Here is a 26,129-nt window from a genome sequence, read left to right as displayed (position 1 = left end):
CTTAAATTGTGAACTGCCATAACTGCTGTAATGAAAACTACATTAGTTAACTTGTTTTATGATCATTTGTATGACTAGGGTTTTATTGTTTTACATTGTGTTCTATATACTGTTACAGCCTTTGGCTAATATAGAAATGAAACTGAATTGTAGCTGTAGCTGACATATCCAATTAAACAGATGAATCAACTTTTTCATTTGGGATCTACCACTAAATTCCAACTATCGAACTAGGAGTAATATTGACCATAGATATTTCATGACAAAGTATCCTCTGTCTTATTACCTCCCTTTGACAAGTGCTGTCCTAAAGGAACAACATGTGTGTACATATAAATGCAGCCATGATCCTCCATGCAGGAACCCACATGGTAAACTTTGGTTTGGCTTTGTATTATGTGTAAACTGTACCAGTGTTTAGGGCAATTGAAATGGTTAGTAGTATAGAATAGGGTAGCTCTATCCCAGTTGCCTAAGGGTGGGATATGACTTTAGCTGTAGCAGTATAATCCTGTGCTTGTTCTCCCAAAGTTGGAGATGACCACTGTTAACAGTGCTGCATGTGAGCTGAAATAAAAAGAGGCCATAAACAGTTTCCATCCATGTTCTGGATTAACCCATCACTCACATCATAAACATTCTAGTTTTTTCAGACTACCTATGTATCCCTCTGATTTGCCCTGAAATTGCAAGCCTTCTACTACTTAAGTGGATTGTGTAAGTTACAAATGAAATAGCTTTTTAGATTTGTTTTTAATGGCACAGCAAAACGCATTGAGTTTGCTTTTTATGCATAATGAAGTAAAGGCTCTTTTCCATTCTATAAATTTGCTTCAGTCCGTAGTTTTGCACAGTTATGGTCTTGTCCAGTGGAAAGGCATTCCGATGACAGATGCAGCCGCCCTCTCCTCATTTAGCTGAATGCTTCTTGACCATGGCTAGGTATTCCTGCACATCGTCTGGAGACCCCAAGACAATAGGCACACGCTGGTGAATGTTTTCAGGCACTATGTCCAAGACAGCCTCCTTGCCTGTTGTTGCAAGACCTCCAGCCTTCTCGATGATAAAAGCCATGGGGTTGCATTCATAGAGGAGCCTCAACTGGAATTACATATGTTAAAAATAACAGATCAGGCATCAGCACTGCACTTGAGCCAAATGCTATACTCACAGGAAGAGTGTGCTACAGTTGTATAGTGCTCTCTGCACAGGTTTTCTACATTCCAAATGTCCACATGATTACTCAGAAATAAGTTCCATTGTGTCCAAAGGGGATTGCTCCTCAACAACCATGTTTCTAATGGCAGTATTGGTGCATGTAGGAAACTGAGGTTTTCATTCCATGTTTATGCTTAGAGAGGCAGTGTGATATCATAGTTACATCCCCTCCAACATTTCTCCGATGAGTATAGGGACATCCTATTCTACATCTGGAAGCTTCTCCCATGTTTGATTTCACCGCGCACACACAGACACATCAACATCAGTCACCTTGAGCCAATTGCAACCTCTCTGCCTCACCTGTCACAGGACTGGTGTAAAGAAAAAATGTAAGGGAAGGGATCATGTACAACACCTTCCACAGATAAAGGGAATGATACAAAATTTTAGCGATAAGCTGCCTTGAGTCCCTGTCAAGGAAAAAGGTGGGATGATGATGATATTAATAATAATAATAATAGAAACTGTGAGAATGATTAGGAACATAAAGGTAAAGGGACCCCTGAACATTAGGTCCAGTCGTGACAGACTCTGGGGTTGCGGCGCTCATCTCGCTTTATTGGCTGAGGGAGCCGGCATACAGCTTCCGGGTCATGTGGCCAGCATGACTAAGCCGCTTCTGGCGAACCAGAGCAGCGCACGGAAACGCCGTTTACCTTCCCGCCGGAGCGGTACCTATTTATCTTTTTGCACTTTGCCGTGCTTTCGAACTGCTAAGTTGGCAGGAGCAGGGACCGAGCAACAGGAGCAAACCCCGTCGCAGGGATTCAAACCGCCGACCTTATGATTGGCAAGACCTAGGCTCTGTGGTTTAACTTACAGCGCCACCCGCGTCCCTATGATTAGGAACATACAAGAGAGTAAATCCTATGGAACTCAGTGGGACTTAGTTCTGAGTCAAAATGCTTCAGATGGCCGTGTAAGGCTGCCCAGTCTTGACCCAGTTACCTGGGAGTAAGCTCCATTGAATACAGTGGGGCTTCCTTCTGAGTAGACAGTGTCAGACTCCATTTGCAATAAAGGACTCAACACTCCCCATGTTTCCTAAGAAATGTCTGGTTGCAGAAGCACTGCAATGAAAGACTTTTAAAGTGGACTGGTGACCTTTTCCTTCGAAATCATAGGAAAGACTTCGTATGCCAGTGTCACCATTTCCTTCATTTGGTGCAGGGATTTATTTTCCATTTCTGAGCTTGCACTCACTACTTTTAATTGTCCCCTGAGACATGGAGGATAAGGGAAACACAGGACATTCTGGGATCAAGTCAGAAACCAGGACTGCTTTTGTAATATCGGGTCAGTTGGAAGGGCTGAAGTTACAGTAGGAATGGAGAAGCTGCAGCCAGTACTTGTTGACGGTACAGCATGGCCAATGGTCAGGGATTATGGTAGTTCTGGTCCAACAGCATCTGAAGGGCCATAACTTCCATATTTCTGAGTTAGTTGGTTGGATCAGAACTGCAGAGAGACCCAGGTTAGAGTCCTCACTCAGCCATGAGGTTCACTGGATGATATTTATTTAGTCATTATCTCTCAGGCTAACTGAATTCACAAGGATATTATAAGGATAAAAATTGGGTTGGGAGAGAAGGGTGGGAACTATGTATACCAGCGTGAGTTCCTGGGGGAAAGGTACACAGGTGCACAGCTGGTCAACCAAACTATGCAAGAGGACAAAGCCTATTAACAGAAGTAGTACTGCTTTGCTCATAAGTAGAGGGAAAGGTCCTGTTTGTGACATTCTGCGTAAATGAGTAACTGCCTCTTATCTACAGGCTGGAGCAAGCATTGAAATGTAGTTCAGATTAGTTTTTGGCTGAATAAACACAGGTCCTTCCCTTGCCCAGTTAAGGGTTGGGAAAGAGTTTGCCATAGAAACCACTGCGCTTTCTTCTCAATTGTTGGAAGTCTGAGATTATACTTGAATCCCATGTTAGAAACCACTGTGAAAACTGAATGCAACTCAATAATGGTTGCTCTTTTGTGGGGCAGGATATTCTGCTCCTTGTACAGTGGCACCTCGGGTTACATATGCTTCAGGTTACAGACTCCGCTAACCCAGAAATATTATCTCGGGTTAAGAACTTTGTTTCAGGATGAGAACAGAAATTGTGCTCCAGCAGCACGGCAGCAGGGGGAGGCCTCATTAGCTAAAGTGGTGCTTCAGGTTAAGAACAGTTTCAGGTTAAGAACGGACCTCCAGAATGAATTAAGTACTTAACCCGAGGTACCACTGTAATGATACTAGATATCAAAACTGGCAATTCAACAATTAAGCTGTTTAGTCTTGCTGCGGTCTCATATGTCAGATACATAGTCTTTTCCAAATTTCCCAGTTTTAGTTTATCCAGAATGAAGTGGTAGAATCCTGAGCAGTGGTGTGGACTGTACCACTTCAGGTTGCAGGCAGGGGATGCCATTTTTTATTTATTCTCTCATGTACCAAGTTTCCTGCAAAACTAAAAGAACTAGCACATGAGGACAAAGATTCCAGCTCACTCCCTGCTGTGCTAGTTTACTGATGGCAGAGTATGTTTAACACCGGGGGGGGGCACTATAAGCAGTTTAATTTTTAAATTTTGTTTATTAAATTCCTGCAGGAAACTTGGTACATCCAAGGATCCCAGGGTGATTTACAATATAAAAAAAACAAATATATATATAACATATAAGCAAATGAAAACAAGAACTCTCCCCCAATAGGATACCCCTATTCATGTGTCTAGTGTGTCATATCTAGTTTAGCCCCAGTTTAAGTTGTAAGCTCATAAAATTTTAGCTTTAAGTTCCCTGAACCCAGCGACAGGGAAAGCTCTGTATGTCACAGGCGATTTGGGACAGGGTGTGTGAGAGAAATAAAGCTGAGTGCCTAAAGGAGTGGTGCCAAAAAGTATTGCAACCAGTATTAACCTAATTAGCAAGGGGAAAGGAATCCAGCTGGTGATTATAGATAATAGCCTAGCCCAAGCGTATTTCATTCAGGAGCCTCTGATCCAGCACACAAAGGGGCAGAGATCTTTCCCAAGGATTGCTGACATTTTACCTACCACTTATTTCAGTAAATCCTTGCCTGGAAAAGGGCAACATAAGGATCCACCGAGCCCCATTTTGTGCCTTTTAGAATGGGTGCTCTACTTATGTGATAAGCCCCTTACTATTTACTTTTTGTCCAGGTGCACTTTTAATTTATTTATTTACCGTATTTTTCGCTCTATAACACGCACCAGACCATAACACGCACATAGTTTTTAGAGGAGGAAAACAAGAAAAAAAATATTCTAAACAAAATAGTGGATATATGATTTTTGTGGTTCATGCTGTGGCCACAGACATGTGATCTGACAGTGAGTTTGGAGTAGCCCAGTGCAAAAATCCTGAGGATCCATGTGGATCCATGCTTTGTAACCATGGAGGAGGGAAGGAAGGGGAACCATGGATCCTCTGCTCACGACTGCAGATCCCCCCCCCCTGCCACCCGCCGGCATTCGCTCCATAACATGCACAGACATTTCCCCTTACTTTCTAGGAGGAAAAAAGTGAGTGTTATGGTGCAAAAAATACGGTAATTTCTATACCAGCCTCTACCTGGAGGTCTCAGAGCAGTTCACTTCCCCAGAACTCCCTGCGCTTTTGGTTGGGAGCACCACCCAGTTCCTTGGATGTTACACCATCGCAGCGCTGCTCAATGGTGTCCTATCTTGCATAGCAGAGAAGCCAGATGCGTACTGGGGGAAGCCAAATGACGATGGATAGTCCTCCCGCTCAACTTACAAAGGGAAAGCATGAGTTCTCCCTGCCTTTTGTTAAATATAACAGTGCCTTTCTAGGACCTTGACCAGAGTGCCCAGACTTTGATAACTAAACATGTAGTTTAGAAGGACATTCAGTTGTAAAACATGAAGAAAATAGAAGCATCACATGATGAATTCTTGTAAAAATTAGGCACGTGCTAGCTATGTTACCTTTCCCTTGGGGCTTTTTGAATTGGCTGGATATAGGAAGATTCCTCCATACACCAGGGTACGGTGCACATCAGCAACCATGGAACCTATGTATCTGCTGCCATAGGGAGCGCTACCATCCTAGAACAGAAGATTGGTAAAATATTGTATAAGCGTTCTGAAGTTCTACATCCCCCAGACTGATGCGAAATGGATAGCAGCTGCCTCTGTACCAAGCTGGGTCCAGATGGCAGCTTTCTGGTTGGGTGCTGTAGCATCCAATGAGAAGGACAGGAGGTGTTCCCAATAAATGGAAGAAGCCCTTTTGCGCAGGCCATCACTAGGCTCACTTTAGGAAAGCCAGCCATGCAAATGTCAGTCATGCCTCTAAGTCAGTGTTCCCCAACCTTGGGCCTCCAGCTGTTTTTGGACTACAACTCCCATCATCCCTCACTAGCAAGGGATCAAGGATGATGGGAATTGTAGTCCAAAAACAGCTGGAGGCCCAAGGTTGGGGAACACTGCTCTAAGTCACACAGGAAGACAAGGAATCAGTAAATGCTGAAGCACGCTATCTGTGCAGACTGCAAGAAATTAAAACGTTCCTAAGCTGTAGGAAAAGCAAGCCAGTCAGTCTGTGCAATGATCACTCATGTGCCTATCGTATTGTGTTTACTACTGCCTATCAGAAATTCCAAGACAGTACAGTGGTAACTTGGTTGTCAAACTTAATCCATTCTGGGAGTTTGTTCGACTCCCGGAACCGTTCAAAAAACAAGGTGTGGCTTCCGATTGGCTGCAGGAGCTTCCTGCGCTCAATTGGAAGCCGCAGAAGTCGGACATTCGGCTTCCAAAAAACGTCCGCAAACCGGAACACTTACTTCCAGGTTTGCAGCATTCGGGAGCTGATTTGTTTGGGAGCCAAGCCGTTCAACAACCAAAGTACTACTGTACTTATATACGGCGTGAAGCTGAGTACTGTGTGCAGGTAACAATTCACACACCTCCCCATGCATTTTCCTAAGGAGAGTTTTCACACCAGGAAACTTCCAATGTTCAAACCAAGTCTTAGGGTTCTCTGGACATGACACAATGGCTATATCCATGGGTTAATTTTGTACCCATAAAATTGTTTCTAAGCTTGGTACAAAAAAGATTGGGTTGGATCCAGAGGAGCCTCTTTTGTTGGAGAAAGGTGCTTTTGACCCAACGCACTGGTGAGGGTCCCACTCACTGTGAAGTTATATAAAGCAAATATATACGGACTAAAAGAAATGTTCTCTTCCGGAATATCTCGACAGCAAATTTATTTGCAGGATGTGAAAGCTTACCTGTGGAAATTTCTTATTCTTGAGATATTCTGTGACAGCCGGGTCAAAGTATGCAGCATATCCCTCGTTGAGGCTGAAGATATTTCCCTTTTTCTTTATTTTTACATCCCTGTTGACCAAAATGAATTCCCCAATGGCCTGGCATAAGAAAAAAAGCAAGCCTTATCATTTGTACAGCATACACTTTATTCCTGAGTAAAATGCATTTGTCATTTACAAGACAAAACAAAAAATACCGCCATGTGAATCAGTGTCGGACAAGTTAATACAGGCAAAATAGTGCATGTCTACAAATGAGGACCAGCCAGAGCATATTTACCAAGTGCATCCAGTTCACTGCAATTCCCTTGTGAAGGTATTAACAAGAGCCCTATGTGAAGGAGTGTGAGGTTTTAACTGGGTTTGGTGGAGTCACAGGTTAAATTTGCTTTTTGTCTCTTAGTGTGTTAGGCTGCCGGGGTTCTAGTATGGACTGCTGGGATCTGTAATTGTTGAGCGTGAAAGGTGTGTGTGTTGCAAGGTTGATGAATATGCACAGGTTGACTTGAACTACAGGTTAGTTAGTGAATGTGGAATTTGTGTGCGTAGAGTGGAAAGTGGTTTTATGGATTTTGATGTTTTATCCATTTTGTATTCTATATTGTTTAATTTTGTTTTCTCTTGTAAACTGCCTCGTGTTCCTTTCTGATAAAAGCAGTATATAAATTTTTGGGTGGGAAACTTCAAGCACTTAGGAATACCTTTTCCAGGGCAAGGCCTCAAAACAGTTTGCAGCAGCCTTTATCAATCTTGCCCTGTTGAAACTAGAATGCTCATGAAACCATTTGTAGGCAATGACCACACTGCCATTTCTTCACAGTTGTTTGAAGAAAAAATGCTACTACAGACATAGAACTTAACAGTCTAGCTGCTAAAAAAGAAACAAAAATAAAGCAAAGGACATGCAACTATTTGAGATATACATATTGGAGAATGCTGGGCTCTAACAATAGAAAATAAACTCCAGTTATTTTAAACTGAACAAACATAGAAAAACCCAAGCAAGGCTATGCAGCCTTGCTTCATCTGGAAAGCAATTTTAATTGAAGCCGCATGGCATCAGCTATGTTGAAACATGCTTTCTATCATAGAAGCACAAAGATGAAAAGATTCTAGGGTGTTTAAGGTGCTTCTCTTTCTGACACACGCGCATACACACACACACACACACACATGTACACACCCCACTTACTCTTTAGGACATCAGATGCAATCTGAAAGTGTACAAGAACATCTGTTAACATGGTTTTGTTGAGATGTAGATGAACAGAAGATAGTAGCCATTTCAAAACAAGGCTGAGGAAAACCTGCTGCCTTAAATTCCAAGCTCCTTAAATGTGTGGTTAGCCAGTGGCTCTCCAGATGTTGTTGGGTTCCATCTCACATCTGCCCAATCTCACGGGGCCAATTATCAGGAATGATGGGAGAGGAGTCCAGCAACACCGGGAGCATCATGTTTAGCCATCCTACACACTAGTGCTAAAACGAAAGGCAGCCTTCATGTACCAAAAGGGTTTAAATTTCCTGGAAGTCTTAATTCAAATATGATGCATAATCACTTTTCAGGATCGCTTGCATTCTGTGGGGATAATGACCGCTGTTTTCTATGCTGCTGTGTCTTATTAAACAACCTGCAGGACATGCAAAGCTTATATTGGATAATTGGGGGTAGGGAATTAGTCAACTCTCTTTTTTTTCTTTTTGTCCTTATGAGAGCAGTTCAAGTTTGGGATATTTTTAGGAACCAAGACAGTGCAAGCGCCACCTCTTTAGTGAAGCTGCACACAAAGTGTACACTGGGTTTGCACTCAGTATGCCACTATGATGGAATCCAGGGCCCCCTACTGGCACCTGCAAGTAACAGGCTGGCTAGCACCTTGTTCTTCCTATCTGCTATTCAGAGCTTAAAAATAATAATTGTCCCCCACCCATCTGACTGGGTTGCCCCAGCCACTCTGGGTGGCTTCCAGCATATATAAAATCATAACAAAACATTAAACATTAAAAAGTTTCCCTATACAGGGCTGCCTTCTAAAGGTTATATAGTTACTCATCTCCGTGACATCTGATGAGAGGGTGTTCCATAGAGTGGGTGCCACTACCGAGAAGGCCCCCTGCCTGGTTCCCTGTAGCTTCACTTCTCGCGCCAGAAGGCCCTCGGTGCTGGATCTCAGTGTCCAGGCTGAATGATACAACATCTGACTATGGAATGTCAAGCTATCCTGGTTGATAGCTATCCATGGATGGTGCTGAAGTAGAAGAGACTGAAGGAGCTCTGCATGAATGGAGCTGAGCAATGGTGGCAGTGACTTGGCAGGGCAAATAGGATATGTAGCACCCCTGGAAGGAAGCTGCCCAGAGTGGCTGGGGAAACCCAATCAGATGGGCAGGGTATAAATAATAAAATTGTTGTTGTTGTTGTTCTTTTCTAGAGGAGAGTTGGGTAATCTTTGGTCCTCCAGATGTTGTTGGCCTATGACTTCCATCATCTCTGACCATTTGCTGTGGTGGCTGTGACTGATGGGAGTTTGAATCCTAGATCTGGAGGACCACTGGTTAGCGACTTGCATTTTAAAGGCACCAACTGCTTCCAATTATCTGGCATGTTGAAAATTCTGTACAATTTATATCTTCTTTGTCCCACAACAACCCTGTATTTTTTAATTTACATTTTACTTAAAATAAAAAAGAGTTGAAAGATTGCAAGTATTTGCAACCCCTCTGTTTGTTTGATGCACAGATGCATATTTTGGTCCTTAAAAAGTAATACTTCACTTGACATTTTTATGGTGGAATAAGCTCTATTAATTTCCCTTAGAATATACTCATTTCCCATTTGTATAAAACGATAAAAATATTTGAAAATTTCCCATTTGTATAAAATGATAAAAATATTTTTTTTAAAATGCATGACAACAAACAATAATATTTTCATAGGCTATAACAGCATTCCTTACCGGATCAAGCATGAAACAGTTGACACCACATTCGAGAGCAAGAACAAGCATGGTGGCACTGCCATAGAGGGCATAACCAGAGGCCACAAGGTTGCGCCCAGGTTGCAGAGCATCCTTCTCAGACGGTGCACCAGGAGAAACCTTGAATAAGAGAAGAACATAGGAAGCTGCTTCATGCAGAGAAAGGCCATTGGTCCATTGAGCTTTGGCTTCCCAGTGTTTCAGACAGGCGCTATTCCCAGCTGTATGTGGAGATTCTGGGGACTGAACCTGGGATCTGCATGCAGAGCGACTGCTCTACCACTTGAGCTATGACTCTTTCCCCAAGAACCTTAAAATCTGGACATTAAAAGCTCTTAACTTTAAGCTGTTGTTCTCTTCCCATGAAGCATCAAATATGGAGATGGTTAAAGAAAGAGGAAGAGTCCATGTCAGGAGCTAAAACAGATTTCTATGAGGCTGGCACAAGTTTAATGGCTCCATTTAGTGCTGGAGAGGAGTGGGGCTCTGTGGGACACTTGCCTTTCCTCATCACTTCACTGTAAGGTAAAGGTAAAGGGACCCCTGACCATTAGGTCCAATCGTGACCAACTTTGGGGTTGCGGCGCTCATCTCGCTTTATTGGTCAAGGGAGCCGGCATACAGCTTCCGGGCCATGTGGCCGGCATGACTAAGACACTTCTGGCGAAACCAGAGCAGCGCACGGAAATGCCGTTTACCTTCCCGCCGGAGCGGTACCTATTTATCTACTTGCACTTTGACGTGCTTTTGAACTGCTAGGTTGGCAGGAGCAGGGACCGAGCAATGGGAGCTCACCCATTCACGGGGATTCGAACCGCCGACCTTCTGATTGGCAAGTCCTAGGCTCTGTGGTTTAACCCACAGCGCCACCCGTGTCCCCTTCCTCATCACTGTAGCAAACTATTAATCTGAAGTATCTCATTAAGACTTCTGCTTGGCTAGCAAACAACTTCATTATTGGTTTGTGTGACTGTTTATCTTTTCAAATTAGGTTGAGTAAGGAATCACGTGACTGTCAGCCTCATGTATGGCCCTGCTTGTGGGTTTAAAAGCTGCTTGCAGTTGCCATGTCCACAAGCTGTCTCAGAATCCCTGGAGGTGGGCACTGGATTCTGGGAACATATGGCACAAAGCCCAATTTCCTCCCCTTTCCCTTTTAGAGTTCTGGAGCTTGGAGGTGGTATGTTGTACAGTGGTACCTTGGGATGCGAATGGGATCCGTCTGCGCATGCACGGGTCGCCGCTTCCGCACATGTGTGTGACGTCATTTTGACCATCTGTGCATGCGCACGCTGTGAAACCCGGAAGTAACACGCTCGGTTATTTCCGGATCACCGCAAAGCGCAACCCAAAAATACTTAACTTGAAGCACATTTATCCCGAGGTATGACTGTACTCACAACTGTTTTTTACAAGAGTAAGGTGTCCCCAAGAAAAGGTAGAGACTCCTGCCCACATTATCCACCTTCCAATTTAGGCTCCAAGTGCATCCCTGATTGGCATACCCATATGCGAGTGAAAATGGAAAAGTTACATGAATTATTAAGCCAATTGTATACATGCCAAAGTTGCATTGGAGGGATATTTGAGAGTCAAGAATGACAGCACTGAGCTGGATAGGCCATTGGAAGTTCCTTTTGACCCTTATATAGTAAATAAGCATAAAATAGATAAGACCTGGCTGTCAATACACTATCTTATTTTGCTGTTTGGCTGAGGTTAGGTTTTAAGTTCCAGAGTATATGATTCAAAGACATCTTATTCTAGAAGCTAAACAATTAAAACGGGGGGTGTGCCTTAGACACAATCAGCTTGCATATTTAAAAACATGTTAGTCCAGAACTTCAGGTCTCTTTAAACAGTTTAACTGCCTGTCAAAATAAGGTGCAAGTAATATCCTCTCTGGAGTTAACAGAACTCTTACAAACACAAGTGCTTTGAGGATTACATAGCAAGTTTGCAGGTTTTGCTGCAAGATCATTTCCCTGTGTGAAAAGTCAGTTTACACCGTTAAAACCCATGGAACAGATTCCATTAAACCAGCTAACCCCAATCCACTTCAACAAAAGAAAATCTGATATAATTTTATTTTTGTTTCACATATTACATTCACTCTGTTCAGTTAACCCTTGTCCCTACTGGTTGACATTGAGAACGTAAAATGTTCAATATTAATATAAGCAGATACCCAGTCCTCAAAGCAGTGTATTTTCTTCATTACTCCTATCACCTCACTACTTCCGTAAGCAACCATTAAATATATCCTACCTTTCTGTAGATAGCAAAAATGGTCCCAATAGAAACAAGGCAGTCAATGTTAGATGAGCCATCAAGTGGATCCATGCAGACTATGTATTTGCCCTAGAAGATAGAAACATTCAAATATTCTTAAAATTAACTAGATGTGTATAATGCTTGTTTCACTGCTAAAATACTCCGACTGAATAATGCTTTTTTTTTTCATATTTAATCTCAGACACAGCTTTATTTTATTCCAATAGATAAGAGGTGAAAGTTTTATCTAGGCAGACATTGACAATATAAAAGTGCATTCTTGGAAGTGTTCAGATCTCATCTAAGTTAAAAATCTTATCGCCTTCCTCAATTTGACAGGGAAATTCTCCTTCATGTGGACAAGGATAATATTGAGAAAGACTATAATAAAGTTCTAAAAAAGCATTTTTAATACTCCCTTTGAATTCTAGGGAACACAAATTTGGGTAGGCCAAACTAAGGGGCAGAAACCAATTCATTTTGCACTGACTAACTTCAAACAAATGTATTTAGTACAAATCATGATTCTGTTCACACTGGAGGGTTTTGTTGTTTGTTTGTTCATCAGATTTACTTCAGTCCCTATATATCATTGGGCTACAGATTCCAGTATCCCTGACCATTGGCCCTGCTGGTTGGGTCTGAAGAGAGAAGGAGTTCAGCAAAATCCGGAGGACTATGTTTTGAGGGTGATTTCAGGCAACTTTCACACTAATGATGGCTCAATTGCCAATGGCTCTTATGTAGATGAGGATTAAGTGAGAAAGGAGAAGCGTGTTAAATATGTGTTAGGTACCTACAGCCTTTTTTAATGTATTTTTTGTTAAAGATTTATCGGTTTACAAAAGTATGTGCAATGTCTCTTTTTTCAAGTTACATTTTCTACAGATCAGTTTCAAGTGTTGAGACATTAGTGTTACATTAGGAAGAAAAGGGGGAAAGAGGTGGAGGGGGGCATGTTTCTATTTTACTCAATGTATGTGTGGGGTTTTGTGTCAGCGTTGCTTGTGCAGGTTCTCTTGGAAGAAGATGCCTTCACCCCGGTATGGCTCCCCTTTATCACATACACAGCCCAACAAGACAACAAGAAGATTGACAGCATACAAATCAATATGGCTAACCTGATTCAAAAACACCCACCCACCCCACTCACACATGAAAACAAAGTTCACCACAGCCAATCACAAATGAACAACCGCACCCTAGGCCAACAGGGAAGGGCTATTGTACAAAACTGATTACTTAAACTTTTGTTAATCTGACGAAAACTGTTGATGGCAGGGATAGCCAAAGTGGTGCCACCAATATGTTGCTCAGTTCCAAATCCCATCAGCCCCAGCCATCATGACTTCGCTGGGGCAGCCATTCTCCTTCTCGCTTTTGTTACTGTGCACTTACAAACATCCCATGCTCCTTGTCTTCCTCCCTCTGCTTTTTTCTGCTACCATCACACTCTCCCAAATCTACCCACCATCTTATCAGGCATGCAAGGGCATTGCCCATGCCAGCTTCACAGTGCTGCACTCCCAGTCCCTCACACACATTAGTAACACACACACAGCTTTATTGCGGTCCATAGACCCAAAATACACAGCACAACAACAGCATATATCAACAGTAATAAAGCTGTAGGATCAGCCTTGCTAGCCAACAGAGGAGCTTTAGCCTGTACGTACTGATTTCTGCTGGACTCCAACTCCCAAGAGCCCCAGGCATGCATGGTCACTGGTCAGGGCCGATGGGAGTTGTAGTCCAGTAACACGGGGAGGATCTCAGGCCCTGCTGTGCAGCAGTTGTGGGGTGTGTCCCTGCCACTTCTATCCTCCCAGGCAATGTGTGCCTCCTGCATTAGTAACAGGATACTTTTTGAATATCTCAACCAACTGGTGATTTTGCATATAGTGTTATGTGAAGAGTCCATGCTGGCATATAGAAGACGGCAAGGAAAACCAGTCCTGCATTTGGTCCCATCAAAGGAAGTTGAAGTCAGGTCCATCCCGGTGGGGCTGGGTGCTGATAAGCAGACTTGCTTCAACATACCTTCTTCAAAACTTCCTCATATAATGCAAATTAATGAATTTGCTGTAGCTCAGGCAACAGGGAGTAAGAGTTTAGAGTGGACATCATCTAGTTTAGCCCTGACAGGAGTTATCAGGAAACATGGAATACCAATCCTACATTTGACAAGATAATGGGAATCAGAGACTGGACAGGGCTTAGCATGGAGAAACAGGTGGATGGAAAGGGTATTTACTCTCTCCGCTCATCAATTATCTTCTGCAAAATGCCTTTTCCTGGCTGTTTTTCCTGCAGTTGGGCTCACTTCCAGTTTTGAAAAACTTGGGAGAATCAACAGGCAGTGAAAGGCTTATACGCACCCCTTTTGCCTACCAATTCTCCCCACCAGTGCCGTCCCTACCATTTAGCAACACAAGAAGGGAGCCATTTCCCTCATAATGTCTAGCGCCACAGGCAACAGAGCAGAGCCTGCTTACGTTTGTCTGACCTCAGAAGGGCACTGCCCTTTGTCCTGTTTTCTGTATCTTAGGTTAATTTTTACATGTTTGAAGAGACAGCTGTTGCTCAATGCCAGTGGGAAAGCAAGCATTGGGATAGTTTTGAGAGGTACTGACTTGTTTATCTTCTTCCACTATAAGGGCATCTTTGTTTTCTTCAGAGACAATCACACAAGTTGTGAAAGATGACTTCAGCATGTTGATCACCATGTCATTGGAAAGGACATCCAGTTTCTTGACTTGGTCTCCTGTCACATTGGTAGAACCAGCAATTCCATATCTGAACAGGGAAGAATAGATGACCAGTAAAAGATTTGTGTGTGTGTTTAAATAAGTAGGGCACATGTCCCAGCTACTCTTGTATCAAATATGATTTAGATATCTCACACAGATCCCCAAATAATTTGGTTCCACCAGGTCTTGTTATCATCAGTTGGAGTTGCACCATTTCTTTCAATAATTAGTTAAGAGTTCTATATTGAGACAGGTAGGCAAGAAACACATAGACAAGTATCTTGACTTATTCATATATATTTCCAAACTGATGTTTCTTTTGTAACTCTCAAAAGAGATCACACCACCCTTCTTAATTTTCATTTTAATTCTTAAAATCTTAATACACTAGTATGTTCTCTTACATCTCTGCTGAAAACTGCAACAGTGTAAATAAAAATATTCTCCCAGCGCCTGATATTTCTACAACAAATTAAAAAATAGCTGCAAAAGATGCCAGTAGTGTTATTTCCACTCCCTGAAAGAGAATTACCTGAAGAGAGTCAACATCTAGCAGTCTCCCCCAATGCGATCCAACCAGTTAAGCACTTTTAAATCTCACTGATTTGAACCAACAAAACTTTAATTCATGGTTAACTTTCCATCTGAAATAGATGGGACTAAAATGGCTTATTTTTAAACTGCCAAATATATACGTATTTTTTTAAAAACAGGGGACAAACTAATTATTTGATCTTTGTTGTCCTTTAAAGCCATTTCAAGGCTGAATTGAGCAAGGGAACTCATGTGTGATTGAAGCAAGCACTTGGATATGAAAAAAAGCGTACCTTGAACTGTAAATATTACCTTGCTCCAATGCAACAAAGCTGTCCAGATTATAATCAAAGAGGGCAAAGGCTAAAGCTTGCTTCTGTATTTCCCTGAAATTCTTTTAATGCTACTGTTTTGCTTATGCAACCTTGTATTTTAAATGTTTAATATCATATAATTGTAATGAATTCATGCCATAATAAAATCACATAGATGAAATGTGAATATCACCTAGGACCACGTAGTAAGAAATACCGCTGAAATGTTGTCTGAGTAACACATTAACAATAATGCAGATAAGAGAGTCACAGTGTATCAATAGCACCATAAACGGCTACTGTTCAACTTTGCTTTAAATTAGCTATATATTGCAATTGAGGAAAGACCAACATAACTGCCTGATAAAGAGTTTTAACGAAATATGTGGAAACAGATGTACACATGGAGAGTGACAACATCAGTGTCTCTGCGCTTCCTCTTTCCATAGAGATGGAATTACAACAGGTTGCACTTTCATCATGACTTGCTCATGAAAGAGTAAACATCTTAAAATGGCAATGGCGCTCAGGTTTCATTGTGAGATCTGTACTTCGAGGCTTTTTTTGGTTTTAGGAATGGAGTGGGAAAATGCATTTATATTGTGTTCCAAAAGACGGAGAAATATGGGACTAAACCAAAGCTTCCTAAGCAAGGGTGCTTTTCCTCTTTCCCGTAGTGCTCTGAAATACTGTCAACTAACTTTTATATCCAGTTTAATTTATGTTCAGTTCATTAATTTATGTTTCCATGGAGAGGGGAAAACTAAACAGGAGTAAGCCACCAACGCCAACAGCTTTAAAATGAGATTAAAAAATCGTAGACTGTTGGTCACTTCTGGTCATTATGGCTGCATGCCTCTCAATACTAGTTGGCTGGGGAACAGAAGTGGAGAGCCTAGGTGTCAACTTTGCGGGTTTCCCACAGGCATTTGGCTGACCACTTTGAAAACAGGATGCTGGACTAGGCAGACCTGTGATCTGATCCAGCAGAGCTGCTCTTACGTTATGTTGTGCATACAGGTTATGAAGAAATAGTGCGTCATGTGAAGTAATCTTCATACTGGCATGCACCACCAGATTAAAATGCAGCCCCAAGATTTCCATTAGACAGGATGTGAAATATCCTAGTGCATGTCATAAATACCGATATGGTATTAGATAGTTAGCAAATGAAACTTCATTGCCAAGATGAAGTATGTGATAGAATGAAAGGAATCCAGGATGGTAGAAAATTAGGGCTTGGGAGTTGATAGATGCTAATTTAAGGAGATTTTGAAGGCAAATAGCATCATAAACACTGGACTCGGCCCTAGGTAAAGGGACCCCTGACCATTAGGTCCAGTTGTGACCGACTCTGGGGTTGCAGCGCTCATCTTGCTTAACTGGCCAAGGGAGCTGCTGTACAGCTTCCAGGTCATGTGGCCAGCATGACAAAGCCGCTTCTGGCAAACCAGAGCAGCGCACGGAAATGCCGTTTACCTTCCCGCTGGAGCGGTACCTATTTATCTACTTGCACTTTGATGTGCTTTTGAACTGCTAGGTTGGCAGGAGCAGGGACCGAGCAATGGGAGCTCAGCCCGTCGCGGGGATTTGAACCGCCGACCTTCTGATCTGCAAGTCCTAGGCTCTGTGGTTTAACCCACAGCGCCACCCTAGGCAGACCCAAATAAAGATAGGAGTGGGTATTCAGCTTAAGTTTTACTCAAGAGTAGACCTATTAAAATTAATGAACACGACTAAGCAAGCTCATGAATGTCAACAGGTCTACTCTAAGAAAACCTTAGTTGAATACCACCCAGGGAGAATACAGAGAACACAGGGCCCACGCAGATATTTGGGCCCGGGACTCAAGGCTGATCTCTTTCTCAAGCAAAGACAACATTTGCTGGCATCTTGGTGGATCCTGGGCTGCTTCAGAGACCCAGGCAGAAACCTCAGGAAAGAGGTGATGTCAATAAAATATAATATAGGGAAAGACCACTTCCAGGTTATTGGGGGGGGGGGGAGGATTTGCCACTAGACTACTGGAAGGGGTTTCCTGAGGTTTTGTGGGCCCCCAGACTTTCCTGGACCATCATTTTTACCTATTGATCATGCTGGTCAGGCTTATGGGCGTTGGAGTACAACAGCCAAGGTATCCACGCCTTCCCCTGCGCTAGGGCCCTGGGCTGCTGACCCGGGACACTTGGCGGAAGATCTGGGGTGGGGGTCTGAGAAAGGCAAACCAAAGCGCCTCCCTCCGCTTAGGGAGGAGCAGCGACGGGTGAATTCAAGGCGAAGGATGCAGGTACTCGGCGGACTCACAGGTTAGCGATGCCCGCCTTGCGCACGGCGGTGGAGATGGCCTTGACAGCCGTGCACAGCGAGTTCAGGAGCTGCGTGAGCTCCCCGGTGCCCCGGGCTTTCCTGCCTTCCTCCATCACGAACCGAGTCAGGGTGGTCACGTTCGTGTCGAAGGTGGATCGGTCCGTCATGGTGACTGACACCCAAAGCAGCGGAGGCGACGAGAGGGTTGCTGTAGCTGCGCTCTGGAGACGACAGCTTTCTCCCGAGCCCGGAACTATCTACCACTCCGGGGCGGGAAAAGTGGGTGGGAGGAAAGAGGCGTCGATCTTCCCTCGCTCAACGGACCAATCCTGCCAGGGGGCGGGGTGGGGGCGGCCCTATCCCGGCTCAGGGGCGGGGGAAGGAACTTAGGCACCTCCTTGCGCATCCAGGTGTTGCAACGTTCCATCGCTGGACCACTCCGACGCTGTTGGGAGATGCTGGGCGGAGATGCTGGAACGGAGCTGCGCTCGTGTGGAAGGGAGAGGCGGAGGAGGGGGAAAGGAGAAGCTGGAACCAGAGAAGAGGAAGGCGGGCCGGGGAAGTGGCCGACGAGGCGGTGGTTGGGAGGGAGAGCCGGAGGTTGGCTCTCTGCTGCGGCGCTGGGCGTCTTTTTTGCCGCGTTCTGTTTGCTTAGCGCTGGGCGGGGAACTTCCTTGTCCTCGTGATAATAAGTGGCAATTTAGGCGGAACTTGGCACAGGGATCCTCTTGGGGACTTCGTTCAAGCCCTTCAAAGGCGAAAATAGAAATAAAAAGAGTGGTAAGAAAATTAAATAGGATTCGTGGGGGCTTCAGAATGTTACAACCACTGGAGCGTCATGTATTCCCGTTTGAGTCGGCTGGTAGCTTCTGCATCCTAGTGGACTCAGCTACCTTTTCACAATATTCTAATTTTCTCAGATTGTTAATTTGGGGTTTTCACCAGCTGTACGCCATAATCATCACAATTATAACAAAGGCTTGACATATCTCGCTTTGCATGTCGTGAGTCTGTCTCATATATTAGTTTCACCTTTTAAGTTGAATTACTGAAATAAATGAACTTTTCCATTATATTCTAATTTTTAGAGTTGTATGCGATATAACACTGTGACGGCAGATGGCGCTGTAGAATTCCCTTTTTGCCAACAGCAATTTCTCATTACAGTATAAAGGTTACAACGCATTTTTCTGAAACGCTCTTAGGATGTGTCTAGAACCAGCCTGTGACAGTTACTATTGCTATTGATGACTAACCGATCTACTAGGAATACCTTCCAAAGAAAGAAGTCTTTTTACTTTCGAAGTAGGTGCCTTCCTGTGCCGAAGATGCATGGTGTTGGAAGGGCCATAGGGCGTCCGATGCAGGATGCAACTCTCTAAGACAGGGGTCAGCAAACGTTTTCAGCAGGGGGCCGGTCCACTGTCCCTCAGACCTTGGAGGGGGCGGACTATATTTTGAAGAAGAAAAATGAACGAATTCCTATGCCCCCAAATAACCCAGAGGTGCATTTTAAATAAAAGCACACATTCTGCTCATATAAAAACACACTGATTCTGGGACCATCCGTTGGCCATATTTAGAAGGTGATTGGGCAGAATCTGGCCCCCAGGCCTTAGTTTGCCTACCCATGCTGGAAGACGTGGCTGTCAAGCGAAGGAGGACCCACTATGGCCCCCCAAGGCAACTGTTCTGCTGTGAAACGGCTCTTTCCCTTAAATACCCCCACATCCTCCCAAAGGCTGTTTCTCACTTTCATACAGCTTTTATCATTAGGACGTTTGTCCTGATGTTTAGCTGAAATCAACTTGCTTGTCATTTTCATCAGAGAACATAGGAGCCAACTCCTAGGGGCCGAGGTCCCTTTGTGAGCCCCCCCCCCATTAAAAATTTGAAGGGGTCAGCCCCCCCAACAGTTCATGGGGATTGTCATTCAAATGGTTTGTGTACACAATGACTTGTGATTGATTATTCAGGGCAGAGCTTTTGTGGGCCTCCCCAATATTTTATTCAAGTTGGCCAGAGAACCAGCCGGTCTTCATGCTCTTCATGATGACAGCCCTTCAGATAGATAAAGTCTACTGCCATCATGTTTCCCCTTAATCTTGTCTTCTTGAGGCTAAGCATATGGGATCATAGAATCATAGAATCATAGAGTTGGAAGAGACCACAAGGGCCATCGAGTCCAACCCCCTGCCAAGCAGGAAACACCATCAGAGCACTCCTGACATATGGTTGTCAAGCCTTTGCTTAAAGACCTCCAAAGAAGGAGACTCCACCACACTCCTTGGCAGCAAATTCCACTGTCGAACAGCTCTTACTGTCAGGAAGTTCTTCCTAATGTTTAGGTGGAATCTTCTTTCTTGTAGTTTGGATCCATTGCTCCGTGTCCGCTTCTCTGGAGCAGCAGAAAACAACCTTTCTCCCTCCTCTATGTGACATCCTTTTATATATTTGAACATGGCTATCATATCACCCCTTAACCTCCTCTTCTCCAGGCTAAACATGCCCAGCTCCCTTAGCCGTTCCTCATAGGGCATCGTTTCCAGGCCTTTGACCATTTTGGTTGCCCTCCTCTGGACACGTTCCAGTTTGTCAGTGTCCTTCTTGAACTGTGGTGCCCAGAACTGGACACAGTACTCCAGGTGAGGTCTGACCAGAGCAGAATACAGTGGCACTATTACTTCCCTTGATCTAGATGCTATATTCAGGTCAATGGGTGTGTCCAGTCCTGCATCCTCTTCTCCCAGTGCCAACCTGCTGGAAACCCACAGGTGGGACATGAGCACAGGAAGAGAAGAAGAAGAGGAGGAGGAGGAGAAGGAGTTTGGATTTGATATCCCGCTTTATCACTACCCGAAGGAGTCCCAAAGTGACTCCCCCACAACAAACACTCTGTGAGGTGAGTGAGGCTGGGAGACTTCAGAGAAGTGTGACTAGCCCAAGGTCACCCAGCAGCTGCAGGTGGAGGAGCGGAGATGCGAACCCGATTCACCAGATTATGAGTCTACCGCTCTGAACCACTACACCACACTGGCTCCCCACCCCAGTTTCCAGCAGCTGCTATTCAGAAGCATTTCTGCCTCCCGCTGTGGAGGCGGGGCACAGCCACTGTAGCTAGTAGCCAGCAGTAGCCTTCTCCTCCATGAATCGAACCTCTTTTAAGGCCATCTAGGTTGGTGGCCATCACCAGGGCCATCTTAAGTATATCCAGTGCCATGGTGCAAAGATCCCTCTGGCGCCCCCCGTTTCCCAGAGTTGCCAACCTTTTAATGGCGCTGCCAGCAGCTTTGCAGGGCCGGAGGATGCAGGCAGTGGCTGGAGGGCAGCTCCTCCGGCGGGGAAGAGGTGGAGGCTCCAGGCGCGGTGCTACTTCAGTGAGGTGGGCAAGGGCGGCGAGCTGATGCCGGGAAGTACCGCGCCCAGCCACCGCCTCTTCCCTGGCGCCCGTGCCGCGGTGGCCATGGCAGGCGGAGGCTCCGGGCGTGGCGCTGCTTCGGTACAGCATGGCAGAGGCGGGCGAGCTGATGCCAGGAGGCGCTGCATCCAGCCTCCGCCTCTTCCCTGGCAACCTCCAGAACTTGGCGCCCTGGCGCCCTGCACCACTTGCCTCTATGGGCAAGACGTCCCTGGCCGCCACTGCCTCCTGTAGGAGAGTCCCATGGTTCCACTATGTGCTGGGTGAAGAAGGACTTTCTTTTACCTGCTCTGAATCTCCCAATGTTCAGTTTCGCTGGATGTTCATGAGTTCTAGTCTTCTCTCTTTGCATCCAATAGTACATGTCTTTTTATTCTGAATATCATCTTTCTTACTTAACTGGAAATTCACTTTCTCTCTTTCCCCCTTATCCTACATATTTATATTTAATGTAAAAAAAGCTCGTCACTGTCATGCAACTCCACATGTTGGACATGGGCAACCTCAAATCCTATAGAAATGTTTTGAAATGGAATTCCTATTAAGTTGTTTAACACATAACAAAATATGTTCATATATATTGTTGTTGTTTAGTCGTTTAGTCGTGTCCTACTCTTCATGACCCCCTGGACCAGAGCACACCAGGCACTTATGACTTCCACTGCTTCCCACAGTTTGGTCAGACTCATGTTCATAGCTTCGAGAACACTGTCCAACCATCTTGTCCTCTGCCATCCCCTTCTACTTGTGCCCTCCATCTTTCCCAACATCAGGGTCTTTTCCAGGGAATCTTCCCTTCTCAGGAAGTGGCCAAAGTATTGGAGCCTCAGCTTCAGGATCTGTCCTTCCAGTGAGCACTCTGGGCTGATTTCCTTCAGAATGGATTGGTTTGATCTTGCAGTCCATGGGACTCTCAAGAGTCTCCTCCAGCACCATAATTCAAAAGCATCAATTCTTCAGCGATCAGCTTTCTTTATGGTCCAGCTCTCACTTCCATACATCACTACTGGGAAAACCATAGCTTTAACTATATGGTTTATATATATACACATGACCAAAAGGGCTATTTAACAAAAAATATTCCAGATAAATGCACATGCCCGATTTATTTATTTTTAAAGCAAAAAAAATCAGGATTTAAGCTTCATACACAACATCAGCTCATGAGTTAAACCATAAATGATTTATTTCAAATACATAGCAATATTGTGCTTAATTGTTTTATTCCTAGTTATTCCTGCTAAACACAGGAAGGGAACTTCATGAATCAGATTTTCAAATTAGCTCAACTTCTATTTTCATGGAGAAATGAACTTTGTCTGTGTCAAAACTGTAATACTTTTCCTCATTGAATGTAAGTAAGGAAACCATCCTGAGATTTTTAGATGATTTAAACAAAATCAGAGTATTTTTCAAAGCACGTAACTCCCTGCAATTCTGTTCCAGCCTCAATCTTGTTGCAATGCAATAGCTCATTATAGACTCTTCCTATATTTGGAAGGACTTTCTGGTTCATCTGACAAAACTTCCAGTGCACTAAGAAGCCATGCATGAAAAGATGGCTTTTGAAATGTCTAGGCACACAGAAAATACTTTTGTATGTACAGAACAACTGCTGGCCCAGAGATGGAAAGAAGACAAGGTCCCTAGAGAGGAATGGCAAACCAAGTCGACAAGACTATGCCGAAATGGCAAAGCTGACTGAAAAACTCAGAAACGAACAGGACAAAAACTTTGCAAAAGAATGGGAAAAGTTATCTAAGAGACCACCATAAGCAGATGGAAACATTGGCAGGATTTTGATTTCACTTGTAGTGTAACGATTATCATGGACAATATGGATTGATATAAAAGTTAGAGGTCGGAAAAAGATGCAGTTTTAAATATTTAAAATGGGACTCCGTGGAAGGGGTAGAGGGAAGTCCTGAGATTCTGGGGAAATCTCTGTATATCAATATAAATTTGGTTTTTTATAACTTTGTATTGGTAAAATCAAATAAAAATGGGTTTTTTTTAAAAAAAGAAATGTCTAGGTACAAAGTATAGGCTCAACTGTTATTTACTGCGTGTAAAAGAAAGAGGAAGGAAGAATAAAAAGGCAGAACCTTTCAGGAAAAAAGAGAAGCACACAGCAATAACTTATTTCAGTTCCTAGCTGCCATGGGCGTAGCCAAAGGGGAGGGAGCAGGGAGGGGCGGCTGCCCACCCAAATCAATAAAAATCAATAAAACTACATAGAACTGCATTTCTGCCCCTCCTAACAAAAATCCTCCTTATGCCCATGCTAGCTGCAAGCTCTTTTCTATTTATACAGTGTAAATAAAAAAAGTTTTACAATTGGCGCAGTCTTGCCCCATTTACTAAGCTTAGCATAACACAGCAGCAGTGCCACCCCAATCCACTGTGTGCCCTTGTTAATTTAAACATAGGGCTGGAGTGTAAAACTATCGGTCAGAGGCTTGAACAGCGGCATAACTTGCCCAAACCACTTTTTAGCTTCATATACAGCTAATTAAGGTGGTGTGGTTGTTTGCAGCCTGCATTTTAATGTATTGCAAATGCTGTAGAAATTAAATGAAGAAGAAAAATTAATTGCAAATCCCCACACCCTCCTTGTTTGTTCAATACTAGCTTTTATCAGTGCTGTTTTTCCAGGAAAAAGAGGTTTCGGAACTCACCAATAACGCCTCTCTTTTGTTCTCTTAGAATTGCAGAACTCAGCTCCCACTGAAAATAAGGCCTGGCTTTCATTTCATTATTTTCTCATTTGCAATCTTATATAATTAATGTTAACTTGTGGGTGAACATATCAGACGACACAGCGATTCTTCAAACAGCTCTTGTTTATTCATAGGCCAGAACAGAACTGAATTGAAGGGTTCAGCCAGCCTGCTTATATAGAGCTCCACTAGAACGCAACTGTAACCATTTTCTGTAACTATCCAATCACTGAACGTCACTTTTAATCCCTTATTTGCATATGTGGACCTGAGTGAAAACTATCTACAGTATCCCCCTGCTGGCCCAGGGTGAGAACTTCAGTACATAACACGTAATATACCGTAGTTAAATTTAGTACTCTCTCTCATATACATGGTTTTGTCAATTATGTCACGTATGTACTACTGCCAAGATCACTATACCTTAACAAAAAGTTGGATGAAACTTCGCAAAGTTCAACACAGATACAGCTTTCTAGTAATAGACTACGTCATTAAACCTGATCCCATATATAGCACCATGGGTAGGCAAACTAAGGCCCGGGGGCCAGATCCGGCCTAATCACATTCTAAATCCAGCCCACAGATGGTCTAGGAATCAGCGTGTTTTTACAAGAGTAGAATGTGTGCTTTTATTTAAAATGCATCTCTGGGTTGTTTGTGGGGCATAGGAATTAATTCATTATTATTATTTTTCAAAATATAGTCCGGCCCCCCACAAGGTCTGAGGGACAGTGGACTGGTCCCCTGCTGAATAAGTTTGCTGACCCCTATAATAACACAATAAGGATAAGCATTCATTTGCCTTTACGGTCTTCCATTCGGAAAGGTGGAATTGCCTGTATTACACAAGATTAGCAGCAGGAGGCATTGCTTTTTCGTTGTATGAATCTCAAAACCTCACACCCTGACATGCCAGATACTGCTCTCAGCAGCCCACTTGTCAGAAAAGCTATTAAACCCAGTATGCTGCCGGCACTGGATGCGAGATGGGCCAAGCGAGGGGAACACTCCATGCACATTCTTTTAAAAGGTTAGGTCCGTCCTCTGTGTGTATTTCATTACAGTAAGAGACTGCAGCAGCTTGCCATGTGGATGAGTGACACCAAGTGATACGCCGCAGATTTGCAGCCGCCTTGCTAATCTGAAAGTGTTTCAGCCTGTTTGCTAGAGTGACTGAGAACTGCTAGCAGAAGGACAGGAAGGTAAAGCTAAACAGGCAAATAGACAAGATGAACAGAACATATTTCTGCATTCATCTATTTACAGTGGTACCTCGGGTTACAGATGCTTCAGGTTACAGACGCTTCAGGCTACAGACTCCACTAACCCAGAAATAGTACCTCGGGTTTAGAACTTTGCTTCAAGATGAGAACAGAAATCGGACTCTGGCGGCGCGGCGGCAGCAGGAGGCCCCGTTAGCTAAAGTGGTACCTCAGGTTAAGAACAATTTCAGGTTAAGAACGGACCTCCAGAACGAATTAAGTTCTTAACCCGAGGTACCACTGTATTTTAGATTCAGGTAGGTACCCGTGTTGGTCTGTCGTAGTCATAATAAATAACAAGATGAAATATTTTTTAAAAATTATTTATTTAAAGATGATCCAAAAAGAACTCCCTTAAGAGAATCAAGTCTTTTTGTCTTAAGAGAGTCTTGAAAAGAACCTTTCATAAATAAATAAATAAATAAATAAATAAATAAATAACCAACCAACCAACCAACCAATCAATCAACCAACCTATTTATTTTAGGTTAGACATCAGTATGTAAAACCAAGGCAAGTTTCATCACAGGATATTGAGAAATCCTATCTACCTTTGGTTACACTAGGCATAACAACTGACAGCTTCCCCAACTGCTATTCCCGTGCAGCAAGTCTTAGGAAAAAGGGAGGCAAATAACCTTAAGAAATGACGATAGGGCAGGGTTAGAAAATCCACAACCGAGGCTATTTATAGTGCAGCCCTCTCCAAGTCTACTCAGAAGAAAGCCCCTTTGGCTTCAGTGGGGCTTAGTTGCAGGTAAGTGCCTATATAGGATGGGCAGCCTTATGCTGTGCCGGGCTGACAGGAGTAGAAAATGCCAGGCAGGAAACAACAGGACTGTCCCATCAAAATAAAATGATTTGGGTGAGCCAGTGCCACATTCAGAGTCCTGCCATCTTGCTCTGATGAGGGGAGAGTTCTCTGTCACTTTATTTTAAAGAAAAAATAACCATCAGTCCCTATTTTTACTATTTTCCCTCCCAGTGGGAGGGAGCCCCAGACTGGCATAGATTGGAGACCTGAACTGGGTGGCAGC

At 43.7% G+C, this 26,129-nt stretch overlaps 1 protein-coding gene across 1 annotated transcript; it reads right to left on the bottom strand.

Annotated features, from left to right (window-relative positions):
* Positions 1-734: 734 nt before the first annotated feature.
* Positions 735-17,970, bottom strand: LOC128423315 (fructose-1,6-bisphosphatase 1-like). Its single transcript, XM_053408322.1, has 7 exons — positions 17,687-17,970; positions 14,418-14,580; positions 11,779-11,871; positions 9,490-9,630; positions 6,494-6,631; positions 5,184-5,303; positions 735-1,101 (listed from the first exon to the last, which is right to left on the bottom strand). The coding sequence occupies exons 1-7, from the start codon at positions 17,854-17,856 to the stop codon at positions 910-912; spliced, it is 1,017 nt and encodes a 338-aa protein (XP_053264297.1). The 5' UTR covers positions 17,857-17,970; the 3' UTR covers positions 735-909.
* Positions 17,971-26,129: the final 8,159 nt, after the last annotated feature.

This window comes from Podarcis raffonei, chromosome 11, assembly GCF_027172205.1.
Source record: "Podarcis raffonei isolate rPodRaf1 chromosome 11, rPodRaf1.pri, whole genome shotgun sequence".
Classification (NCBI taxonomy): Eukaryota; Metazoa; Chordata; class Lepidosauria; order Squamata; family Lacertidae; genus Podarcis; species Podarcis raffonei.
The sequence above is the reverse complement of the archived record's forward strand: the minus strand, read 5'-3'. Positions and strand labels throughout refer to the sequence as shown.